This window comes from Camelus dromedarius, chromosome X (genome assembly GCF_036321535.1).
Source record: "Camelus dromedarius isolate mCamDro1 chromosome X, mCamDro1.pat, whole genome shotgun sequence".
In the NCBI taxonomy this organism is placed as follows: Eukaryota; Metazoa; Chordata; class Mammalia; order Artiodactyla; family Camelidae; genus Camelus; species Camelus dromedarius.
Genome location: NC_087472.1, coordinates 62,694,994 through 62,722,564, shown reverse-complemented (window position 1 = coordinate 62,722,564; position 27,571 = coordinate 62,694,994). Strand labels below are relative to the sequence as shown.

Sequence of the window (27,571 nt, the reverse complement as noted above, 5' to 3'; positions counted from 1 at the left end):
ATATAGACCACACTCTGTCTACAGTGTGTATCTACTGAGCACCCAAACTCTATACCTCATGGCCCTTCCCTTGCCTTCTGAAACAGACTGTTCTTTGTCTATGGAGTATGTATCTCCTTGAGTAAATCTACCTTTACTCAAAAAAAAAAAGTCAACAATGTAAAGTGATAAATAAAAACAGATACTGAAGCATCAATGATGTAATTTGCAATGCAAAATTTCCATACCTGCTATTATTGGATGCTGCAACACCCTTAAGTGCTAATAGGGTTGGATTGTCAGGCCTACAGGGTTATAGAAGGTAAGCTATGCATCACAGAAAAGACCAAAAATAATATGCTTTATCCAAACTGCAGCTTTCTGCACTCAGTTTGTTCTCTGATACTTTATGAGAACAAAGCTTACCAGACAGTTCACCACCATTCACAAAAGGAAGAACAGATTTTCAGAAAGAATACAACAATGAGTTTAGTTTTGGACATGTCAAACACAGGCACTTGTAGAACATCTATGTACAGAAAACTTGTGCAACAATTCAATACTGTTTCTCTCAACCTTTGGGGCTAATTGCCTCATCCATGATCAGTTTTGTCCATCTCTCGAGTGTGCTACACAGATATGATTATTCTAGTGTGTGCCATGACCTAAATATGTTTGAAAAGCACAGGTCCCCTGGGAAACTGGATCCCTGAGTTTAGAATTCATGAGATTTTGTCTGGACTGGTGATTTTGGGGTGCCATCAGCACAGAGGTGCTAGTAAGAATCATATAGAGGGACTTCCACCCCTGGCCATGTTCTGGTAACTGGGACCAGACTTTCTCTCCTGTTGTAACAATTAGAACACTGAACAAAATGTATTAAAGAGCTGTTTTCAGTCATTGAATAATATACGGTACAGGATCATGACTTTGAAAAAGAGAGAAAACAATATAAGCCCTAGCATTGCCACAGCTTGCCACCTAAAAGCACTTTCTAGATGGTAGCATGAGGAGTGAGAACTCAAGCTGTGCAAAGATGTCTTGTTAAGTTGAAGAGACAAAGAATAAAGCTCAGAGAGGCTGAGGAAGTACTTGCAGGGCTGAGTACCAGAGAAGAGGGAGCTATGTAGAAAAATAACTTTTAAAAAACCCTATGAGTCCCCGTGAGGCTGTCATTGAATATGAAACCATGAGTGCCTAGGGCAAAAATCCATGAGGTTAGGCAAAGGAATACCAGGAAGCTTTAAGCTGAACAATATCTAGAACTCACACAAAGCTAGCAGATGTTTAAGTTCCAATCAGTAAGAATGAAGAGATAAAAGAAGTCAGAGCTTAGAAGTAGGGCTAAACTAGCCAGGAAAGGATACTTATATGTGTCCTAAAACGCTTAAAAAAGAATCCTTAAATAGATCAAGCTGATCCACAAATAACTAACTGCAAAACAAAATTCAACACTCTTTAAAAGAAGTCAACAAATGGAAACACTCAATAAACCATGATGTCCAGCATCCAACACAAATTACTAGACATATGTAAAAAATAAAAATGTGATCTATACCCAAGACAAAAATCAATCATTAGGAAAACATGTAGAGGAAGGAGTGAAGAGGGCAGATAGAATGCTGGGAAATACCCAGACAAGATTCAAAAGAAGGGAAGAAGAGAAAGGACAAGAGTCACTTGACAAGGACAAGAGTCACTTGAAAGGAATAATACAAGATCTTAGAAGAATCAGGAGACTGTTGAGTCACTGAAATCATGTAGAGAGAAAGTTGCAAAAAGGGAGTAGTCAGCAAAGAGATCAAGCAAGATAGAAACTAAAAAGTGTTCACTGGATTTCATAGGAAGATACGTTCTAAGCCTGGCCAGAGTAGTTCTAATGAAGAGGATGGGGTAGAATCCATATTGCAAAGGGTTTGAGGAGTGAATAAGATATGAGAAAGGAGAGATGCTAGTCATTGCTTCAAGGCAAGATGGTATCTAACCCAGGGGAGGCAAAATAATGTACATTTTACCTTGGAAAATATTTTTAATATGTTCTACAACCTTCTTTAGCAATGTCTCCTTTCTTGTATAACTACATTTCTTCCTAAAACATAAACAATTCTCAATAAGAATTATGAAATTAAAATCATTACCAAAAAAGGCATTCAGCAGCTTCTGAACCTGAATATTGCTGCCCACGGTACGGTACAATCCCTCTGTCTTGATTCCTAGGGAAAGAGAACCAGGTCAGTTTTGTTTATAGCTAGACCTTTCATCTCCCTGAGGGTAGAGAAAGTAGGTACTTTTACAATGGAGTCAGTTAAAACAGGAAACAGTCTCCCAACTCTCTCCAAGCTCTCCAGTGCTCCCCTGCAAGAGGGGAATAGTCCTGAAACATGTCTGCAAATTATTCTTTCCATACTTTCATTTGGATTGCACTAAGCCCTCATTAACCTGAATAGAAAAGAACATACTCTATAGTAAAATAAAAGAATATGCTTAGGTGAGTAGCAGTGGATGGCTGAGAACGGTGTGGCCATCTTGGAAAGGAGCTAGTGTTTACTTGAAAAAGGAGGATGTATTAACCTTCAAGATGCCCCCAACCAGTGATATAAAGTAATAGAGGGCTGGAGTACGGCAGATATGAAGCAGTCATTTTGTGCATGGAGACAGATTAAAGCAACATTAAAAAAAAAAAAAAAAGGCCCAAGCACTTGCCTACAACCAAAATATTCCCAGAGAGAAACCAGATAGAGACTATTGTCAGCCTGGAAAAAATGCTGATTCCATATTTGTCTGACTTAAGCTTGGCCCCCAACAATTCGTAAAACAATATGTATTGTTGCAGAAACTGAACTCCTGTCTATTTAGGATGGAACTATCATAACACTACTTGAAGAGTGACAGATAGTATTTCAGAATACTTTGTAAGACATTTGAAACTCTTTAGTTAAAAGCAGAAAACCACAAATTATCCAAACATGCTTAAATACCACTAATTTGGAATTTGCTGAAATTTTAAAAATTGTGTCTGATACTCAAGGTTTATAAATAGTCTTCATTCCTAAAATGGGTCCTGACCAATAGATGATGTCATTGCTACTGTAGAGAAGTTACCTGGGATAAATTCAGAATGACCAGATTTTGCCATTTGCAACAACATGGATGGGCTTGGAGGGTAAAATGTTTAGTGAAATAAGTCAGACAGAGAAAGGCAAGTACTGTATGATATCATTTATATGTGGAATCAATAAAATAAAATAAAATAGTGAATATAACAAAAGAAAAACAGATTCAAAGATAAAGAGGACAAACTAGTGGTTATCAGTGGGGAGAGAGAGGACAGGATGGGCACAACAGGGGTAGGGAATTAAGACATACAAACTATTATGAATAAAATAAATAGGCTACAAGAATATATTATACAACACAGGTAATATAGCCAATATTTTACAATAACTATAAATGGAATATAAATTTTAAAAATTGTGAATCATTATGTTGTACACCCATAACATATAATGTACATCAACTATATACTTCAATACAAATTAAATAGATACATATATACATAAATAATAAAACCATTCAAAAAAAGAATAAAGCCAAGACTGTGGTTCATATCTTACCTTTGGTCTCAATGACATTGATGCACTTCCTGACAAACTTAAACCCAACTTCATTCAGCTCCACTGTTTCAAGCAAAGAAAAGCAGAGTTAGATCCTGCTGTAATGATTCACCTACCAAACAGTCAATAATTTTGCTAAGATATTGCAGTAAGAGAACTAGGGGTTTGGTTGCTCTACTTCAATCACCTTTATTGTTTTGGGGGGAGGGTAGTTCAAGTATTTACTCTTATAACACAAAATGCTCTTAGTTAGCCCTTTGCATTATGTCTGCTTCAGGCCTGAGCAACATCAAATGTGAAATGTGAAATGTTAGGCTGGAAATGCACACAATTTCTATCATGTGTCTAGAACAAGAAGGATATAATGTGTTTCTTACATCTCTACTGTTACCCCACCCATAAGCTAAGATAAAGTGACTTCCTTAGTTCAATCAACAGACACATTTTAAAAAAGCAGGCTAGAATTTCATTCCACCCAGAGGTATCCATAAGCACACTCGTGTCAATATTATATAACACTGACAATAGCATTTAGTGTGATTAGGATAGCTAGCGGTTTATAATGTCAGTAGATGAGAAATTTGACTCACTTTCTTCCTGCTTCGTTATGGGGCTGTGGTAGATCTACAAAAGAAGAGACAGAAAGAGCCATGGCTATTGTGAATCACTGTAAGTAAGTATAGCCAATAATGCTAAATCTCTTTCCCCAAATAAGTCATCAAAACCATGAGCAACTTTAACAAGAAAAAAGTAGGCTAAAGAGAATCATCTGTGCTCAAGTTCCTGGAAAACAGTTGGATTAATGACTCCAAAAGATTACACTGGATTTTATACAGTTCAGTGCAGTTGTAGCCTGCCCATTTAGACATTGATTTATGTAAAGCTTGGAGAATTTTTCTGATGGAGCAATAGAGCATGAGAGAAAGGAAGTGGTTTTCTCATAGATACTTGGGTAATGACATTGATGCTAAAATGTACATATTCCTAATACCAAACTCTCACCCCAAAGACTAGTTAATGGGTGTTTCCCTGTGGAAAAGGAAGTGCCTGTCTGAAAGAGATCCATGCACTAACCAAGATTTCCCTGAGTCATCTTGAAGTATACACTGTGATGGCTATGTGAAAGATCAGAGGAGATCCTTGACTCTTGAAGTCTAGTCTTGGCTCCATCTCTCCACCTCTACCTTATTATGAAATCTTAGTCATGTTCTTTTCATTCTCTAGACTGCAAATTTCATCTCTCTAAAATGATCAGAGTTGAAGTAGGTGTTCTTTCAAGCTTTGATCTTCTTTGACATTTTAAGCAAAGGCATGCATATCATGTGTAAGATTTGTGAATTTGGAGGTTTAGTAAAGTAGCCACAACATTAGCAATGTGAGGCTGCAGGAAATAAGCCCTCTATATGCCATCTATAGAGTCTGCTTTAACCATCTCTTCTTTTCAAAGAAAATTTTCTGCCATTATGGCCCATGGATGATTTCAGTGAGAGAGGTTTCTGTGCTTGGCCAGCTTTTGTTGCCACTTTTATAAACAAGGTATTTGTGAAACATCTGTTGTAATCAAGTTGGTAAGGTACACATTCACTGGGCCCATGTTCTACCATCATTCTCCACAAAAGCCATCTGTATCCTTTGATTTTTAAAATCTCAGAGGAAGAGTAAGTTCAAGACAGAGAATTAAAAGTAAAATGCCTTGCTGAGCCTCTTAGCATCCTCCTAGAGAAACATCACAGGCATGTAATAGTTAAGCTCCATGTTTCTGGGAGGGACAGGAGGAAAGACCCCGGCCTCCTTTCTGGATGCCAGTCCTCACAACACCACTTCTCTCCTGCTTCCTTTTTGGTTGCTATAAATGGAATCTGGCATCTAGGCATTCCTCTTTAGTCTCTGGGGTACTGAGAACACACAGAAAGGAAGCCCTGTAATGTATTCCCCCCTTTTGGCAAGTTTTTGCTTTGAATAAAGCCAGAAGATTAGACTGTATTCTAATACTGTTGAATTTCAGTAGCTTTACACCCATCCTTCAGACCAGTTAGAAGCACCTAAAACTAATATAGCATGTTATGGTTGAGAGACTAGCTTTCATTTGATTTTTCAAAGCAACTCTTTGAGGTCGGGAGAACAGAGATTAACCAAGCCATTTTACTGAAGAGAAAACAGTCCCATAGAGATGAAATAACTAGTTCAAAGTCACACAGCCACTGAATGACAGAACCAGGATCCAAATCTAAACATGAGGGATTCCAACACTATGAAGTTGATATTATTTCATATGCTACAAGAAGAAACCTACTCAGAAGATATTAGGGAGAGAAAATGCTTTTCAATGATCTCTGTTCATATCAGTATTTCTACGATAATCACTAACCCTGTTAAAGTATTGCTTATCCTCCTATGTAACAATGTTCTAAACGGAGTGATGCATCTTGGGGTACAGGATGGCATTGCCATCTCCTCCCTTTAAAGAGGATAAGCTGACTTGGGGATGTAAGGGAAGAGCAGCAAAACCATCTTGAATAAAATCTTAATAAACACTTGTTCACAGCCATGGAAATTATTTTCCATTGTTATATGTGAAACACATACTAATGTTATAAATTGAAAGAAGGCTGAATTTTCTTTCTCAAGACAATCTTGTGGGCACAGCTACATGATCTAACACCAGAGCAAGAAGTTTAGAGACCTGGCTGGATTCTTGGCCCATCATGATGCCTTTCTGAGGATGATCCAAGAGAAGTCTGGAACTCAAGCTGTCTAACTTGTTAAACCAAAGGTGTCAAATCAACAATTCCTTCTACCTCTGAAATTTTGAGTCTGAATGATCTATTACCATTTAATTGTCCTAGATACATTGCTGCCACTAGAATGCAGTCATACACTGAACTATGTTGCTAAGGTTTCCCCAGTGTAACTTACAGGTTCTTTCCCATCCATGGCCTCCATCCATAGTCTTCTGTTAGCTTCTGAAAGGGCCTGCAGAGTGATGGTTCCTGGCCTAAGGAAAAAATGGCAAGTTGAAATCAGAAAACTCACCTGAGAGAATGGAGTCTTATGATCTAGAGCCCCTCTCAGCCCTGGGAGTTGTCACACTGAGCAGGCACAGGCATACAAAATACCAACTTTTCAAAATTGCTCTTACTCAGAAAAACAATGGAACACTTAGAGAATAGTTAACTTTGGAAATGCTGGTGGAGGTGGTACCTTGATGACTTCATGCCAGGGTCAGGCAAGGAAATAGGAAGGCAGATATAAAGGCAGATGCTGATATCTCAGCATAATACACATTTATATTGGTCTCATTGTGCTTGAGTCAAACTGAGGTTTTCTCTGCCTCTCTCTCTTGAAAACCAGCCATTTTGTCTGAGCTCTAGGGACACACTCATCTATCAGAAAAATGGCTTTGCTACTTCTACCACCTAGGATGTCCAGGGAGCACTTCAGGTGGAAAGAATTCAACAACATATGTAATGGCTCAGCCACAGGGAGGAGGACTTTTGGCTCATTTAAGCAATCTTATGAATAATAATAACTAATAGTTATTCTATGCTCACTAGATGCCAGGTTCTTTTCTAAATATTTCATAGGTATTAACTAACTTAATTTCTCAGGAAGCCTACAGAGTCAGGACTATAGTAATCCCTATTTTACAGAAGGGGAAACTGAGGCACAGGGAGGTCACCTAAGTTCACATAGTGGGTCGGTATAGTGCCAGGATTTCAATTGAGGAATTTTGGTCCAGTAACCATGTTCCTTCTTAACCACTACACTATAAGGCATCTTCTGCATGGCAGATGACTTCAAATCCAATTTTATTCTATTTACTTGCAAGCTACAAATACCCAGAGATACTCTAAGTTGGTATATTCTGTTCTTTTCAGACCTTCACAACCAAACTAGAATTTGGGACTGACCATATTCTTGCAAGCATAAAGTCTCCTCCTTTCTCTACTTAGCTGTGTCATTATGAGAAGCTTGCTCCTCTTACTCCTTCTATGTTAAGATGAGACCTCTCTCAGAGTCATGAAATGATAAGAATAATGATGAGAGAGTTCAGTCGAAAAGTCACTGGGCCTCAGTTTCTTTATCCATAAAAGTGTTGGAACAGATGAGGTGGGAGGTCCTTTCCAGCTCCAATTTTGTTCTGCCTGTCCTTCCATCTCTCATTCATTTAAGCACTCTTTAAAAAGAAAAGCCCCCAAATGATTTTTAAGCCAGAATTAACTGAAAACTGGGACTTGGCTTTGGGCTGGATTCTTTCAAGTTTACCTTTCTCTAAGAAATATCCAGTCTTTGGGATATATCTTATGGGGCTAGAAAGTCTAGAAATCTTTGTAAAGACAGCTCCTGACTCAGTCCTGAAGCCAGAGGAAGGAGGATAAGCAAATGAGCAACAGACATAAAAGCAGATGCTGTAGACTACATAGAATATTAAACCCATCTTAGAACTCACTTTCCCTATCTGGGAAATCAAAAAGGCACTATGCGTCCTCTCTTGACTATATAGAGAAGCTGAAAGAATAAGTAAGTGACTATTTAGGGAGAATTTCGAGATTCTTCAGTGCTACTGAAAGTCAAATTCAAAGAATATTATTGTTAAGAACAAAATGACAAAGTAGAAAGAGTACTGACTTCTAGTCCAGGCTTTTCCATGATGACCTTAGACCAATCCTTTGCCCTCCCTGAGGTCTCACTCACCCATCTAAAACAAACATATCTGCAGTAGAGTGCAGTGGTCAAGAGTGTGAGTTTGGAAACTAGTACACTTAGATTTGGATCCTAGCTCGAACATTTACTAGCTGTATCACCTAAGCTGCTTTTCTCTCTGCCCCCTTCTCTTTGTGAAATTGGGATAATAACACCCTCTATTTCATGTGACTGTGATGAAAACTAACAGAAATTATACACTTAAAAGGCTGAGAATGTTGCCTGGCACATAGGAGGTACTTAGCAAATGTTAGCAGTTGTTGCTGTTGCCACCAGTGTCATTGCTGTTATTCTTATTCTTATTCTTATTCTTATTCTTATTCTTATTCTTATTCTTATTCTTATTCTTATTCTTATTCTTATTCTTTTTCTTTTTCTTTTTCTTTTTCTTTTTCTTATACTTATTCTTATTCTTATTCTTATTCTTATTCTTATTCTTATTCTTATTCTTATTCTTATTCTTATTCTTATTCTTATTCTTATTCTTATTCCCCTTCAAGCTCTGATGGGCTATGAGCCTGTGGCTTCAAATATTGGTAGGAACACTAATAAAAGAGTTATCCTCTATTCCTGAAATAGAAAAGGGACTCCTTTGTTCTATCCTGCAGAGAACATGCGTTCAGGTGCCTCACGCCTACAGGGAGGCCAGCCTCTGTCCCTTATATCAGATTGACTATCCAGGAAAGATGTCACATCCCTCAGAAAACTCCACATGCACAGAGGTACCTCAGCATCTGTTCATTATTATATTTGACCCTCTATTTCACAATATATTTATTCTGCTTATAATAGACAATGAAGTAAAATCAAAAAGAACATGGATTTTGGAGACCTACAGACCAGGGTTTGAGCTCAGTATTGCTGCTATGTGACTTTGATTAGGCAAGGCAGTTAAATATATCCAAGTCTTAGTCTCCTCACTTATAAAATGGAGGAGGAGCTTAAATGAGGGAATGTTTTTTAAAGTGCCCAATATGTGGCAAGTAAAATCAGAGACACAACAAAATTTGAATTCCTGGGTTCAGTCTCAGAATTCCTCAGCATTCTAGGGTAGGAAAAAAACATTTAAAAATGAATACCAAATTTAGTATCTACCATGAGCTAAGTAGTACTTGGTACAAGATATATAAAGGTGAATTGATCCTAGCCCCTAAACTCCAGCAAACTGTTTGCAACTGCTTTGCGTTCCTGGAAATATTATTTGCAAGCAGCTTGCAAATTTGAGCTGAGAAGGAAATCAGAATGGAACTAGACACAGAAAAGATTAATTTCACCTAAGCACCTTGATGCTGCAGAGCCATAGACACTTTAAAGTTTTAAGAAAAGGAGGTCACAGCTAACAGTCACTTTCCCCTTCCTACTAGGCCTCAAGCAGATGGGAAAAATGAGTGACAGATTCATCATTATTGGTAACAATGTTTATTTATGGTTACAGCCATCTTTGATTGGGACCATCTATTTTTAACAACAACAACAACAAAACCATATAGATTCACAAACAAACATTTAAAATGGAGAAACAAATAGTTGCTTATTCCCAGACAAAAAATATGCCCTATTTTCTTAGTCTAATCTATGATTCCAGTCATTGATAATTTTGTTTGTATGACAATTGTAAATCAACCTTCAAGTTCCTTTCTAGCAATATGATCATTTTGCTAAATTCTATTATATTACTCAATGTCTAATACATAGAAATAATAGACACTTACTCACTGAATTCTGGATCAGCCTCCCTACTACATAATATGCCTATCTCTAAAGTAACTCCAAGCACTCTCATTTTAAAATTTAAAGGATCAATTCCCTACTGATAAAATTGCCCAGATTCAAAAAAAGGACACTGGAGGAGAGAGAGTAAAGCTCAGTTATAGAGCACATGCCTCGCCTGCACGAGGTTCTGGGTTCAATCCCCAGTACCTCCATTAAATTTTTTTTTTTTTAAAAGAGGGGACTGGAGAGAAACAAATACAACTGAGTTGACATGCCTCTACTGAAATCTGAAAGTTGATAATCAAACTATTTCAACTTTACATAAATACCTGCAAAGTAGAAAAAGTCCATATCATGTTTGCACCAAGTAGGGGAAATAAAGACTCCCCAAACTCCCCAATACCACTATGACCCTCAACCCAATCACTTTTCACTTAAATATGTGTTCCAATTCACGTTTTCTTGTATGTTATATTAGGAGATAAAAAGAATGGCTTTTGTTATTCTGTCCTTTTGGCATCATCACCAAATGTGAACCTTTTGCATCTATAATAGCAAATTAAATCCTAAGAGTAGCTTTTGCTGCCTAGAGCAGTTGAGGCAAAGCTGATTGAACCTTGCATAGAGAGAACCAGGCCTGGGCCAGGTCTGACAGCGATCCCTGTGAAGGGCAGTGAGAAGAGCCAAGACAAAAATGCCATGAATAGATGTGCTCATTTTTATCAAATAGAGATGACAGAGGAAAATAAAATACCTACCCAGGCTCAGCACCTGGCACATGGAGACATTGCCAATTCACACAAACACCGCTTACCTTTCATTAGTTTCTATATCAAAACAGAATCTCTTATCGATAGACTCCGTCTTCCTTCTCACGCAGTACTTCAGGGTTAAGTCCAAGGGCCCCTGATATAAGAGAAGGATTAATAGCCAATTTGAAAAATAATACATAGAAGCTTCTTCTGCCTAATGCAGTGTCTTCTGTGTCACTTGGAAGGCATCTGTCAGTGCAGCAGGAGCAATGTTTAGCTCATTGAGAACCTTGTTCCTTCAAATGATAGTTGCAACAAAGTGGAAGATGGTTTTTCTCTGCTCCAAAAACCAATGGCTGAGTCCAGGAGAAAATGCTCAGGATAAGCCAGTGCTCTTTTCCAAGTGTGGTATATTACATAGGAAGCTAATTACACAACATGTAAGGAGGATGTAGGAGAAACAGGCGGCCCAAGTGGCATTAAGTGTACAGAATAAAATTTTCGTGAGACTTCTTGGTAGAGAGGTTGCAATAGGTAAGTGTCTCTGAAACACTCTTTCCATGAAAGGGGTATATACAAAAGGGGAGACAAACATTTTTGTTATCCACTTCCAGACTCTGACGAATGACAGGAATTGCAAAAGCAACCTCTCCAAAGATAGGGCAGGAGTAGGGAAAATAAGAAAATTTGTGTAATTGTCAAGGTGGCATTTGGTATTTCCTATGTGCAGGATATAGCCCACCTTGGTCTTGTGGATACTTAACAAGATCACAGACATCCACTGTGTCTACAGATTACAATTTCCCAAATCCCACATCACCCAGCTTCCCTCTATTATCTCAACAGAGACAACGTGGTATAGGTAAGAGAAGTAACATTTATTGATCACCGACTACATGCCATATATTATGCCAGGTATTTCTAAACTATCTTTCTTCATAACAACCCTTAGAGGGAAGTGAGGCTCAGAGAGGTAAAATGGCTTACCCAAATTCACCCAAGTCAGTATAGTAGAGATATCAATAAACTAGGAAGTTTAAAACCTGGAGTTTTGTCTCAGTTATGCCACTTACTAGCTATAATGGCCCAGGGTACATCATTTTCCATCTCTGAATATAAACTGCACAATCTATTAAATGGGAATAATATTACCCATATTGCTGTCTCAAATTCAGAAACACTGCCCAAATGCTAGGTCTGTGCCTAAGCACTATACCATTCAAACTGGTCCATACAGCTGATCATCCAATATTTCTCTCTTACTGGCACACTCAAACCCTTTGCAGGCCTACCCTTTTCCTCTCCTGAACTATAAAAACACAGCTCTAAGTCAATCTTTCAATCTGCCTTCCCAACCCCAACACATAGGGTATCAAGCATTGTTAGCCTTGCCCTAGGACAGTGATTGACATCATCATGAACTCACCCTACCTTTTTAAACTCTCAACTCCCTTAGATTTGGCAATGCCACAGCTCAGGGGTCTAGACCCTGCCCACCACTCCAGGTTCACCTCCAGCCACCATCATCTGTTTTATGCCATATCCATGCAAAAGTATTCTTATTTCACACATATGCCGTGATCTTTCATGACTCCAAATTTGCATTTACAATTTCCTCTACCTAAAATGACTTTATCTATATTCTTTGACTGGCTAACCTCTTACTTATGCAAACTGTAGTTCAGCTTTCACTTCCTCAAAATTCCTTCCCCAATTTCATATATGGTCTACTATGTGTTTTCCACATTGTATTAAAGCTTCCTTTTTTTGTTTGACTTCCCCGCTTGACTCCTAAAGGATGTGGACAGTGTTTTCTTTATCTTTATATCTCTAGTATATAGTAAAGAGTTGGCACTCAATAAATATTTATGTACTACATTATCATCCTTGCCATTTTTTCTGATGAGGAGAATGATAGTGAAGAACATTCAGTATACTCAAGATCAAAAAACTACTAGGCCACAGAGCTGGGATTTGAAACCAGTTCTTGAGATAGGAGTATTCAAGATGGTGGAGTAGGGAGACCCAGGGCTTATGTACTCCCAGACACAGCAAAATTACAACTATTTACATAGCAACTATTGATAAGAACAATCTGAAAATAAGCAGAAAAGATCTTCTACAACTAAAAATATAAAGAAGGAAATGTGACAATGAATATATATATGTTCATGTATAACTGAAAAATTGTGCTCTACACTAGAATTTGACACAACATTGTAAAATGACTATAACTCAATAAAAAATGTTAAAAAAAATAAATAAATAAAAATAAAAGCTATGGTAAAAAAAATAAAGAAGGAACTACAACTAGATGGGTAGGAGGGGCAGAGACATGGTATAGTCAAGACCCACACCTCTGGGTAGGTGACCCACAACTGGGAAAATAATTACAATTGCAGACTTCCTCCCAAAGAAGCGAGGGGTCTGGTCACCATATTGGGCTCCCAGTCAAGAGGTCCTGCACCAGGAAGACAAGGTGTCAGAACAACTGGCTTTGAAAGCCAGCAGGCCTTGCTTTTGGGAGAGACTGAAGGGTGTACAAAATTGACACTCTGTTCTTAAAAGGCACATACAAAATCTCACATGCTCTGAGAAACCAGGACAGAGACAGTGATTAGAAAAGAGCCTGGGTCAAATCCACTTGCTGGTATTAGAGAGCCACTCAGAAAGGCAGGAGACAGCTGGAACTCACCCCAGAGACACAGATGCTGGCGGCAGGCATTTATTGGGGAGTTTATTTTACCATGAGGACACAGGTGCTGGCAAGCACCATTTTGGAATACTCACTCTAGCTTATTAGTGCCAGACATGGTCCCAACCAACAGCAAGGTGGCACCAGTCCTGGGACACAGCAAGCCAAGCAGCCAGCCACACAGGGATACGGCTCTACCCACCAACAGGCTAGCAGCAGCCATAGGTCCCCCTGGACCACCCAGCAATTCCAGGACCTAGCCCCTTCCAATAGAGGGCACAGGACCCAGCCCTATCCACCAGTGGGCCAGCATAAGCCCCAGGAACTGGCCTCACTCCTTAGCAAGAAGGAACCAGCCCCAGGACACATGGGGCTCTAACACTGCTCACCAGTGTGCTGAAACCAGCACTGAGACACCGTGCCCTGAAACCAGACAACACAGGATCCAGCCCTGCTAAAGAGCAGGCTGACACTAGCTCCCAGGCCCCAGCTTGGCCTAGCAGCAACTTGAAACACACTGGGACACCCACTTTGGGCCCTATAAGAAGCCAACTAGTATCCCAGCCATGCCCACCAGTGGGCCAGCACAAGGACCAGGACACAACCTCACCCACCAATGGGCAAGCACCAGTCCCAGGACTCCCTGGGCCCCACAGCCATCCACCATGGGACTCAGACCCACCCACTAGTGGGTGGCAGCTTCAGCCCTAGACAAGACCTACCAACCAACCAGGTGAAGGGTCAGCCATGTCCATCAGTGTGCCTACAACAGTAGGCCCTGCCAAAACAGAAGGGCCCACACAGCCCACATAAGGCATACCCTACATCATATAGCTCCTGTGAAGAGAGGGAAGTGTACTTCTGGACCCAGTAGGACATCTCTTATATAAGGCCACTTCTCCAAGAAAAGGACACCCACCTAATACATAAACATTAAACAGAGAATCAGACAAAATAAGGAAACAGAGGAACATGTTTGAAACAAGAGAACAAGATAAAAAAAATAATAATAATAAAAAAAGAGAACAAGATAAAACTCCAGAAAAAGAGCTAAGCAAAATGAACATGCATTTTACCTAAAAAAGGTTTCAAGGTAATGATCATAAACATGCACAGTGAACTGAGGGGAAAAATGAGTGAACACAGTGAGAAGCTTAACAAAAAGAAAAAAAATAAAGAAGAACCAAACAGAAGAATACAGTAACTGAAATAAAAAATACATTTGACAGAATCAACAGTAGATTAGATGATAAAGAGGAAAGATGAGTGAACTGGAAGACAGAGTAGTGGAAATCACACAGGCTGAACAATAAAAATAAAAAAGAATTTTAAAAAGTGAGGACAATTTAAGAGACTTCTAGGAAAACATCAAGCACATTAATGTTCACATTATAAGGGTCATAGAAGAAGAAAGAGAGAGAGGGGCAGAATTTACTTGAAGACATATAAGCTGAAAACTACCCTAAACTGAGAAATGAACAGACATCTAGGAAGCACGTAGAATCTCAAATAGTATCAACCCAAGGAGGTCCACATCAAGACACAATGTAATTAAAATGGAAAACATTAAAGATAAAGAGAGAATATTAAAAATAGCAAGAGAAAAGCAAACAGTTACCTACAAGGGAACTCTCATAAGACTAGCAGCAGACTTTTCAGGACAGAGGGAATTGGTACCATATATGCAAAGTGATAAGAGGGGAAAATCTACAACCAAAAATACTCTAGCTTGCAAGACTATCATTCAGATCTGAAGGAGAGATAAAACGTTTCACAGAAAAGCTGAAAGAATTCTGGACCACTAAAACAGCTTTACAGGAAAGGTAAAGGGATATCAATAAGTGGAAAAGAAAAGGCTACAACTACAAATTTTAAAAATTATGAAAGGAAAAATCTCATTGGTAAAGTCAAATATACAGTAAAGGTAGTAGATCTATGTCTAAAGCTAGTAGGAAGGTTAAAACACAAAAGTAGTAAGTCATCTATATCCATTATAAGTAATTAAAGGATACACAAATAAAAGGTGTAAAATATGATGTCAAAAAAATTAAACACTGAGGTAGCAAAAATGAAGGGTGGTTAAAACCTATTCAAAATTAAGAGATCATCAAATTTAAAAAAATTGTATACACACACACACACACACACATATATATACTTAAAGAAGACTAACACCTACCTTTTCAAACTATTCCAAAAAATTACAGTGGCAAGAACATCTCTGACCACATTCTAAAAGGTCAGCATCACCTTGATACCAAAACCAGACAAAGACAACACAAAAATAGAAAATTACAGGCTAATATCACTGATGAACATACATGAAAAAGTCTTCAACAAAATATTAGCAAACCCAATTTAATAGTACATGAAAAAGGATCATACAACATGATCAAGTGGGATTTATCCCAAAAATGCAAGGATGGCTCCATATCCACAAATAATTTGATGCAATACACCATATTAACAAACTGAAGAATAAAAACCATATGATTATCTCAACAGATGCAGAACAAGTTTTTGACAAAGTTCAACATCCATTTATGGTTTAAAAAGACTCTTCACAAATTTGATATACAAGGAGCATACCTCAACACAATAAATACCAAATATAATGAGCCCACAAATAGCATCATAGTCAATGGTGAAGAAATGAAAGCACTTCCTCTCAGATCAGGAACAAGACAAGACACTCTTGTCACTTTTGATCAACATAGTATTGGAAATCCTAGCGACAGCAATCAGCCAAGAAAAAAGAAATAAAAGGAATCCATATTGGAAAAATTGGAAAGGAAAAAGTAAAACTGTCACTGTTCATAGATGACATGATACTATAATTAGAAAATCATAAAGACATCAGCAAAAAACATCACTCACTAATGAATTCAGTAAAATTGCAGGATACAAAATTAATATACAGAAACCTGGCATTTCTACATACTAACAACAAATTATCAGAAACAAATTTTAAAAACAATCCCATTTACACTCTCATCAGAAAGAGAAAGAAAAATACCATATGAGATCGCTCATATGTGGAATCTAAAAAACAAAAACAAAAACAAACAAACAAAAACAAAGCATAAATACAGGACAGAAATAGACTCACAGACAGAGAATACAGACTTGTGGTTGCCAGGGGGGTGGAGGGTGGGAAGAGATAGACTGGGATTTCAAAATTGTAGACTAGATAAACAAGATTACACTGTATAGCAGAGGGAAATATACACAAAATGTTATGATAACTCACAGAGAAAAAAATGTGACAATTAGTGTGTATATGTCCATGAATGACTGAAAAATTGTGCTGAACACTGGAATTTGACACAACATTGTAAAATGATTATAAATCAATAAAAAATGTTAAAAAAAAAAAGAATAAAATACCTGGGAACAAATCTAAGGAGGTAAAAAACCTGTACTTACAAAACTGTAAGACAATAATGAAAGAAACTGAAGATGGCACAAACAAATGGAAAGATAGTCCATGCTTATGGATGGGAAGAACTAACACTATTAAAATGACCATACTACCCAAGGCAATTTACAGATTCAACATAATCACTATCAAGATAGCAATGGCATTTTTCACAGAAATAGAATAAGAAATGCTAAAATTTGTATGGAAAATGCAAAGATCCTGAATAGCCAAAATGATCTTGAGAAAGAAGAACAAAGCTAAAGGTATCAGGCTCCCTGATTTCAAATTATATTACAAAGATACAGTAATCAAAACAATATTGTACTGACACAAAAACAGACACATAAAACAATGGAACAGAATAGAAAGCCCAGTAATGAACTTATAATTATATGGTCCACTAATCTATGACAAAGGAAGCAAGAATATACAATGGGAAAAGACAGCCTCTTCAATAAATGGTGTTAGGAAAATGGAAAGCTGCATGCAAAAGAATCAAACAGGACTACTTTCTCAAATTACATACAAAAATAAACTTAAAATGGTTTAAAGAATTAAGTGTAGGATTTGAAAGTATAAAACTACTAGAAGAAAACATAGGCAGTCCTCTTTATGACATCAGGCTTAGCAATATTTTTTGGGTCTATCTTTTCAGGCAAGGGCAACAATAGCAAAAATAAACAAATGGAGCTGCATCAAACTAAAATACTTTTGCACAGTGAAGGAAACTATAACAAAATGGAAAGACAACCTACTAAATGAAGAGGATATCTGCAAATAATGTATCTGATAAGGAGTTAATATCCAAAATATACATAGAACTCATAAAACTCAACATCAAAAATACAAAAAACCCAAATAAAAAATAGACAGAGGGTCTCAACTTTTCAAAAGAAGACAAATAAATGGCCAATAGGAACATTAAAAGATGTTCAGCATCACTAGTCACTGGGGAAACACAAATCAAAACTATAATGAGATATCACCTCACACCTGTCAGAATGGCTATCATAAAAAAAAATCAATTAATAAGAAATGTTGGTAAGGATGTAGACAGAAGGGAACCCTTGTGCACTGTTGGTGGGAATGTAAATTGGTGCAGCAACTCTGGACATCTGTATGGAGATTCCTCAAAAATTTAAAAATAGATCTTCCACATGATCCAGCAATTCCACTCCTGGGTATTTGTTGGAAGAAAATAAAAACACTAATTAGAAAGGACATATGCACCCATATGTCCATAGTAGTATTAATTACAATAGCCAATATGTGGAAGCAACTTATGTGACGATCAATAGATAAATAGAAAAAATATGCAGTATTTAAATATAATGAAATATTAGCCATACAAAAGAATGAAATCTTGCCATTTGTGACAATATGGATGGACCTAGAGGGTATTATGCTAAGTGAAACAAGTCAGACAGAGAAAGACAAATACCATATGATTTCACTTATATGTTAAGTCTAAAAAAACCAAAACAAATAAACCAATATAATGAAACAGAAATAGAGTCATAGGTACAGAGAACAAACTGGTGGTTGCTAGAGGGGAAGAGGGTAGGGGGGAAAGTGAGAAATAGGTGAGGAAGATTAAGAGGTATATACACTTCTAGCTACAAAATAAATGTCACAGTTATGAAATGGACAGTGTGGCAAATATAATCAATAATTATGAAATATCTTTATATGGTGACAGATCATAAGTAGACTTATCATAGTGATCCTTTCATAATGTATAGAAATATTGAATCACTATGTTGTTCACCAGGAATTACCATAGTGTTCTAGGTCAATTATACTTGAAAACAAACAAACAAAAAAACTCAAAGAAAAAGAGATCAGATTTGTGGTTACCAGAGGTGGGAGGTGGGGAAGGGGATGGGGAATTGGACAAAGGCATCAAAAGATACAAACTACCCATTATAAAATGAATAAGTACTAGGAATATTATTTACAACTTGATTAATAAAATTAACACTTCTGTATTTTATATACCCAAATTATTAAGGGAGTAAATCCTGAGTTCTCATCACAAGGAAGACATTTTTTCTTTTATTTTGTATCTATATGAGATGATGGTTGTTCATTGAACTTATTGTGGTAATCCTTTCATGATGTATGTCAGTCAAATCATTATGCTGTACACTTTAAAATTATACAGTGCCATATGTCACTTATATTTCAGTATAAGTGGAAGGAAAAACACTTGATGTGAAGAATGAATGAATGAATAACCAAACAAACAAACAAACCAGTTATTGAGATTCAAAATGTAGCTCTCTCTCCTCTTACCACAACTGTATGACAGGGAAGAGATGAGAAGCTTATAAAATGGTATTTGGGAATGTGCTCTGTAAGGTGAGCAGCACAACCCAAATGGAAGTTAACAGGCTGAATTGGTAGGGAACACTGGTAAGTATCACAGTCAAAAACATGATTAATTCTTCCATCTTCAAACTGGGCTAATGATACCTCACATTGCTGCTGAGAGTATAAATGAGGCACATGACAGAAGATGTCTAGTTCAGAGCCTGGCATATAGCAGACATTCAATAAATTGTAGATTTGATGTTGTTATCATTATTATAGTCTCATTTATTTGTATTATACACCTTTCTAAAACACAAAGTAGTAAAAGGAACTGAGTCAGAGAACTGATAAAAGGAAACCATTTCCAACTCAATTTAGGGAAATTCAAATAACTACTTCTACCACCTCCTCCTTTTTTTCTTTTTCTAAACAGAGAACTAAGTTCCTCTTTCTATTCCATGAAGAGTCCCATGTTAAAACTGCTTAGGCTGACATTATTGCCTTTTTGCAAGCAGCCACTCAATGAAAAGGTAAAAGGGACACAGAAACTAAAAGAAGGGCTTGCTCTCATCTGCTTGGAAGCTATGAAAGTGGTATCTGCTATCTCTGGCTTCAGCTTTGCAGTAGGCGCCTGTGAGCCTACTGTCCAAGAACGGAACTTTGAAGTCTAGGATTTGGGAAGTAATGTTTGGACAAATAGCAAAGCAAGGGACTGCAGGACAGTGTTGCTTAAAAGCACTTGTCAGTCAGACACATAAGCTAACTTCTGACAGAACTGGAACACATTCTGTGCTGCAGCATTGAGTGAATTTATTGGAACCATATTGAAAGGTTCTTTGGCAACTGACAGACTGGAAACTAAGGAGAGTTTTGGAGTCATGGATGAGTCACTGGCCCACATTAGAATCATGGATGAGGGTTCTGGAAACCCTATTTGGTAGTTAACTTTAGAGGTGCATCTCGTCTCCAATCCACATTCAAACTAGAGTAGCAAAACTTGTAGTTAAAGACAAAAAAGAACAGTGGTTTTTCAAAAGCCAGCCACCAAATCTCAATCCTCTGTACTTTCCTATGAACAGTCTACACAAGAGAGACCTACTGTGGAAAGCACCAGCAATGGAGAAAAAAATCGGCCCAGAAGATCTCCAAATTTCTGCCTACCAAAATTGGGTCTTCATGCATCACAACTTTCAATGCTAACAAGTAAACTATGTTTTGCTTTGTAAACAATTTGTAAATAATGGAAATCCATAAAAATTACACCCTAAGACCCTGTCTGAGAGACAGTTAAAAGGACGCACTGAACTACTTTTAGAATATGAATAGTCAGTCTATCAGTTCTTATCTTCAGAAACCTTCAGGTGTGTGTGTGTGTATGTGTGTATGTTCCCAAAGCCTCTACAAAGGTAGGCAAAGTGAGATGAAAGAGTAATTTTTTTAGCTGGGTGGTCAAATATGTAAAATAATATGTAACATAATAATATATATTATATATAAGATTATATATATATATTTATATAAATATATATATGTATATGTGTGTGTGTGTATATATATATATATATAAAATCAAGTTCTTCCAGATAAGTAAACTATCTTCTCAGTGTGTTAAACTCATCTTGCCACTTTTGGGAATAGACAAGTTTAGAGTGCAGAAGCAGCAGCATTAAGTACTTAAAGATATTTGAGTATTACTTACAATGCAGGGTATAAGTTATTCCAACTTCAGGCAACAGACATACTCCTTTAAAAAAGGAATTTTGGAAAATGATCTGTACTTTAAACACTTGCTATTTAAAGGCATCCTATGGCAGAAACTTCTTAAAAGCAAGTGATACTCTCCTCTTCCAATTTATCCATATTTTTACAGATTTTCTTTGTACAATATGATGGGCACTTGTAATAATGTAATAAATGTTCTGCAAGAGTACGGGCACTTTCCAAAGGCCCAACATAATTCACAGAGATTTTTCAACTGAGTATTATCTGTCCCAATGCAAACTTGGGCCAAGGAGAACATATGAAGTCATGCTTCACATGACAGTGATGGACTTGATTCTTTGACACTAAGTCAACATATACTGTTTTTTGAGATGCAGTCACAGATGCATTTTGAAAAAATGAGGCACACAAAAGAACTGACCTGCTTAGCACCTGGCTTCTGCTCCATAGGTGTCATGGTGAGGGTTTTGGTCTCTTTCTCATACTGGCAGTAGTATTTCACCCAGGATATTCCCAAAGCCCCTACAAAGATAGGCAACAGTGAGCTGACAGAATAAATATTTTGGCTGCATGGTCATTCCACCCCTAAGACAAAAGAGGTGTACAGCATGCTCTTCATGATCCAGATTTAGCCCTACCTTTCCCCTGAACTCCAACCCTGCAGTTTCACCTGTCCGCTACACACATGGATGTCCTAATCTTCATCCGCTGCTTTCCAAATCTGCTCTGGATTTCTCCAAACCACTCTCCTTGCCATGTTCCCTGTATGAGTTGGAAATCTCTGTAATCTTCTGCTCCTCCTTCCCTGTACCCTGCCCTATTTGATCGGTGGTTGAATTCCGCCCATTCTGTCCCCTACATGTGTTTCCTTCCACCTGTTTTCAAACTGAATTAGTTCAGGACCCTATTGTTGACTTTTTTTAAAGTGAGATATTTCAAACAAAACAAAAATTCACTATTTCTCTAATTAATTATGTCAGTGGTCTTCTCACTGATTTTCCCCATCTCTCATCACTCCTTTCTAGTCCATTCTCTACTCTTGCTAGAGAAAAAATTTTAATATATATATCTCTATTTATATCATTCCTCTTATTACAAACCACCCGTGGCTTTCCCACTCTCTCCAAACTCCTTAAGTTGGCTCACAAAGCCTTTTATAATGTGATCATATTAACCTTTCTAATGTTGTCTTTCGCTGCCCTTAGCTCTATGCTCCTGTCTCACTGAATTACTTTCAGTTACCAAATAAATAGGTGGCAATATAATTCATAGTCCAAGTTCAAGAATATTTAAGAGTGAATAGGGCAATATTAATAATTACATCAGGACAACAGTTATAAGCCATAACTGTTCTTGCACACCAAGACCCTCAGAATAAACCACATCCTCACACACCTCTGTGCCTTTACTCATGCAGGGGTAGACACCTGAAATTTTCTTCATCCTCTTCTTTACCTGTCAAACTCCCACTCACAATTCAAGTTTCATTTCATATACTACTTCCCCAGTGAAGCTCTCACATATCTGCCCCAAGTGCAGTGCTCAATACATTTCATTATAATTCTTGACATATTGTGTCTTCTTCATCAGACTGTGAACTTCTTAAAGGCAAAAACCAAGGCTGATTCATTTTTTATCCCCAGTATTTCACATTGTCTGGCAGAAATAATCCTTACTGAGTAGCAATGTTAGATCCATTTAACAAATTATAAAACTGGGGCATAGAGGATATGAAAGCCAAGATTACATACCCATTATTCTGTGCCTCTTTTATAATACAGCAGTGGTTCTTAGCTAGGGGCAATTTTGCCTCTCAGGGGACATTTGGCAATGCCTAGAGACATTTAGGTTATCATACCCGGGGAATGCTGTTAGAATACAGTTGAGCAAGGCTATAGATACTTCTAAACACTCTAAAATGTACAGGATGACCCCCAAAATAATGAATTACCCAGCTTGAAATGTCAATAGCACTGAGACTGAGAAATCCTGCAATGTGGAATTGAAAAGATGAATCTGACAAATGGAAGAACACTTCTTTGAAAGTCATCAAAAGTTAATTGCTTTAAGGGAGTAAAAGCATGATAATATTGCTGCTGAAATGTCATGCTTTGTGGATTTCAGTGGGTTTTGCCACTGGTAACCTCTGGGTAGCCCTTTCAGCCTACTCACCAGGTAGGACAATTCTGGTCAGGAACTGAAATCACAGTCATTGGGAACATTGTGTCATAGTTGAAAAAGAAAATCAAATACTAAACACAGGCTTAAATATAACACTATTTAGGAGCTAGGAAAGCTTGAATCTTTTGCAATATTCAGTGACAGGATACATTAACCCAGTTTCCTTGGTTAGAAATGAAAAACTATCTTGCCCACTGAAGTCACAATGGTTGTTTCGTACTTTAAAGGCAACTCTGTGATCTTAAGGCAAGATACAGGGTATAGCTATAGGAGAATATGCTTTGTCATTTCATAAACCTGTGTTTCCTCTTACGCTTGCCACTTGACAGCTGAGTGACTTTTTTTTTAATTGTATTTTGTTGAGTTATCGTCAGTTTACAATGTTGTGTCAATTTCCAGTGTAGAACAGAATTTTTCAGTTATACATGAACACACATATATTCGTTGTTGCATACTTTTTCACCTGTGACTTTCAACTAGTGATCTCTCTAAGCTTCAGTGGCTCCATATGTAAAATGGGTATGATAGGGTGGTTCCAAAGATTATACGAGATCGTATTTTTAAATCACTTAGCACCAGGCCTGGCATATAGTAGGTGGAATAAATATTTTATGCTTCCTTTCTCCTACCTGTATGTTAGCCCTAAAGAGTCATTGAAAGAGTTAAGCAATTAACAATCCTCATTTTGAATCTCAGAGGAAACCTTAGGTCTTATCATCCCAGAGCTTTTGTAAGACAAATCTTTAGCCTCTCCCTCCAGTTTTTCTTCCTTTTAATTTTCCCCATTCCCATGCTGGTCTCCAGAGAGGTATAGCTGGCAGAGAACTATGAACTATACGGGTGCCTGGAGTTTGGAGAAACCAAGTGGCAATAGGTGTCAGTCTACTGAAACCCAGGGGTATCCCTGTATTGCCACACACATTTCTCTTGCGTATAGAGATAGCCTTCAATGGTTGGCTGTCCTGGAAGTTTGCATGTCTGCGGAGCTTCTTTCATCCTTTTCTTAAGTTCTTCCATCTCTTCCCGGGTACTGGAGAAATGATTTCTTGTCTGTCAAGATATTAGCATCATAATAGACATCATCATCATTGACATCATGAATAAGCATTTATTGACCAGAGACCCAGTGCAGACTTGTCTCAGCTCTTATCATGTGCTACAATTTAGCAAGAAAACAAGGGTTGAACAGCATAGTAACTAGAAAGCAATTTAGTGGCATTTAACAGTACTAAAGTCTAAAGGGGAAACAGAAATATAGATAGCAATGTACCCATAAAACCACATCTGGGAGACATTTTTTTCTAATGGGAATCACATAGGGCTCCAATAAGTAAAGGCTCTTTGAATTCTGAGCATCAGATTGATGATTGACTTACAAAAAGAGAGACTATAAAGAAGGTTCCCAAAGATAATATTATCATGTCAGTTTCTAATTTCTGCCTCAAGTAAGGTTACTGTCTACTTGACTCTGAATCAAATTCTAGCCATTAGAATAAAGTATATGTGAGAGTGCTCTCTTTGAACACAGGTCCACAGAAAACTTATGTTTTCATGCTCATGAATAACAAAAGCTAGTCGTAAGAAGTAATATATTTAAAAGCACACAACTAAAATGCAATGGAAAATCACAATTTGAAATATGGGTATGAAAATCACTAGAGATAGGTCCTTAGTATTCAGTCTCAATACTGTCATGTGATGCCAGTGAAAAAGGTGATATGGGCTGCCCTAACTAGTTGGACTCACACTATAGATTGTCCTGTAAATGAGTTCACCACATATACATTCAAATACTTGCTGTTAAATTCATACTTGTCCAGTTATATTTGGAGGAAGATTCAAGTGATTGACCTGGCTATAGGAATATTTTGTAAATCAGCAGAAGATAGAGGCTTTGACATTCTGGTAAAGAAGAGGACTCAGAAATAAAAACAATAATAATAGCAACACCTGTAAGTCAGACTCCTACTAAACAACCAAGTAAAGTTTACTTACACTGCTACTTGCCAAGTATTTTCATCTAAAACTACATCTATAAATTTTATACAATGTAACAACTAATCCAAAGTCACTATCTCAGTGACACCTTCTTTTACTGAGCCAGACAGTCAGTTATTCCACTCTCTGTGCTTCTTTAGATTTTATGGTCTTAACTCTTGTAGCACTTTGCATAAATAATTGTGATTTATCTCTGTTTATGTCTCTCTGCTCCAAGAGAATGTAAGTTTCCTTGAAGACAGAAAACCTATTGCCTCATGATTACATGTCCAGTGCCTCTTACAATGCCTGGCACAGAGTATATGTTCACTATATACCTAAGCATTTGTTAAATGTGGGTTAAAGAAATAAGCGAGGAAAATAATATATTGACAAGGAAGGGAAGGTTGTGCCTATGACTACCTATAAGTAACAGCATGGGAGAGAGGGTGGAGAAAACCTTTAAAAATAATTTATTTAACCCTAGTAATGTAGTGAGAAAAGTAGTGAGAAAAGGAAGGGGGAGAAATAGGCATTCATGGTAATAAGACCTACAGTGAGAGAGTCTTAAATAACCAGCAGGGAAGTAGCATAAGACCTATGCTTAATCAAGCCCATAGGTGGACTATGATTTGGGAAAGCTGTAGCAAACTAGGGATATTTAATAAATACTGGATAGATAGAGGTGTCAGTGGGTGGAATAGTGGGTTTGAACAATAGTCAGTCCCAAAGACAGGGAAGAGTTGAAACTGGAAGAGTAAGAACATTATCATAGTCTACTAATGCATTTGTGATCCACACCAGTGTGTCCTGATAAATTGTCCGTGATGCAATAACCTAGAAATCCAAGGTCAAAATATTGGGGCTGAAATCCAATTGGGATGCAGAGACAGGTGAAGAAACCCACATGCAAACTCACATTCTGTAAACTGAGCTGGAGCTGCTGTTTATATGGGAGGAAATCCTGTGTAAGCTCCACCGTCAGGCTGTTGGAAATGAAGAGACTATGAAGAAAGGCCAAGACCTAGGGAAAATGTGTAAAAATAACTTTATCACCAGTACCTTCTCATTAATCAAATAAAGGATATAGAAGTACAAAAAAGAAACTCCATACAGTGTTTATCCCATATAGTGTTAAAAGCAGTCATGCAAACACAAACAGGTCTACATATAGCTATTCTCTTGTGAGGTTAAACATTTACACTGCACTTACTTCCAAAAAATAAGAATTTACTAACAAATTTATTCATTAATATCCTTTTCAAATAGCATATAAAACCATTCATAATGGGGAGAGTATGGAATAGACTGTGTATATTCTCAAGACTGGTACAGAGTAGGTACTCAATAAATATTTACTGATTTAAAAAACAATAAATAATAAATGGAGTAAGATTCTATTCCATAATGAAGACTGTCATCATGCTAAAACATCTGAGGAGTCTGAACCAATTTTCAAATTAGAAATGTTTTGGGTTTGGGGCATAGTTGCAGAAAAAGACATACAAATGATCAAAAATGTATTTTAAAATATATTCTAAATGTTCAAACTGTCAAACCCCATTAAAAATCAAATATACACAAATAAAAATGAAAGAAAATACAATTTTCATCTATCAAATATAAACAGTTAAAAAACACTGCTCAATGCTGGCAATAGTAAAATGTAATAGCAAGTAGTAAAAATTGCCCTATTCTTTTTAGAAAGTAAACAGGTGAGCACATATAAATATGCACACACATACCATATACATATAAACACATACATATGTGTGTATAAATATACATATACACATATATACATAAATGCATAAAAACTATGTATACACTTATGTAATATACATGCATGTGTATATATATACACATATATGACTGCATATGAGTATGTACCACACACACAATCATATACACATTCTTCCTGTTTCTCTCACTCTACTGCCACCACTCTAACCCAAACCAGCATTTTCCCATGCCTAGACCACTGCAATAACTTCCTAACTGGTTTCCTTGCTTCCACTGGTGCCCTTTTCCAAGCCATTCTCCATAGAGCAAAATCAGCTCATGTCATATCGTGTTTAATACCCGTCAACACTTTTTCCACTACACTTAGACTAAAATCCCACCCCCTTACCATGCCTATAGGTCCTATGCCTTCCTATCAGATATAATTTCCTGCCAATCTCCTTTTCTCTCACCAGTATCTAAAGGCACTAATCTTTTCATTCCTTGAGTGCACTATTCTTTCTTAAGTTAAACACTTTCCACAGGTATTTTTCTAGGCCTGGAATGTTCTTTCGCCACTATTCACACTGCCTCATCTTCTCATTCTTTACATCTCATTTCACATAACACTTTCAGAGGTCTTCTTTGACCACTCAATCTAAAGTAGCAGTCCATTCTTGTTCTTTGATTTAGTCCTTTATCACAACTTACACTTATTTTATTCATATGTATCCTTTTTTCCATTTGTCTAACCCATAAAAGTGTAGTTTTCTTTAAA

At 37.2% G+C, this 27,571-nt stretch overlaps 1 protein-coding gene across 2 annotated transcripts in view; it reads right to left on the bottom strand.

The window, feature by feature from the left end:
* OPHN1 (oligophrenin 1) overlaps nt 1-27,571 on the bottom strand; it is a 583,720-nt gene that overhangs the window by 220,978 nt on the left and 335,171 nt on the right. For both annotated transcript variants that reach the window (XM_031446485.2, XM_064483080.1), the window contains exons 8-15: nt 25,991-26,095; nt 24,015-24,144; nt 21,335-21,435; nt 10,825-10,916; nt 6,510-6,588; nt 4,184-4,217; nt 3,594-3,656; nt 2,118-2,192 (exon numbers count right to left, since the gene is read on the bottom strand). In XM_031446485.2, coding sequence (XP_031302345.1) covers nt 2,118-2,192; nt 3,594-3,656; nt 4,184-4,217; nt 6,510-6,588; nt 10,825-10,916; nt 21,335-21,435; nt 24,015-24,144; nt 25,991-26,095 — 679 coding nt within the window. The remainder of the gene's footprint in view (nt 1-2,117; nt 2,193-3,593; nt 3,657-4,183; nt 4,218-6,509; nt 6,589-10,824; nt 10,917-21,334; nt 21,436-24,014; nt 24,145-25,990; nt 26,096-27,571) is intronic.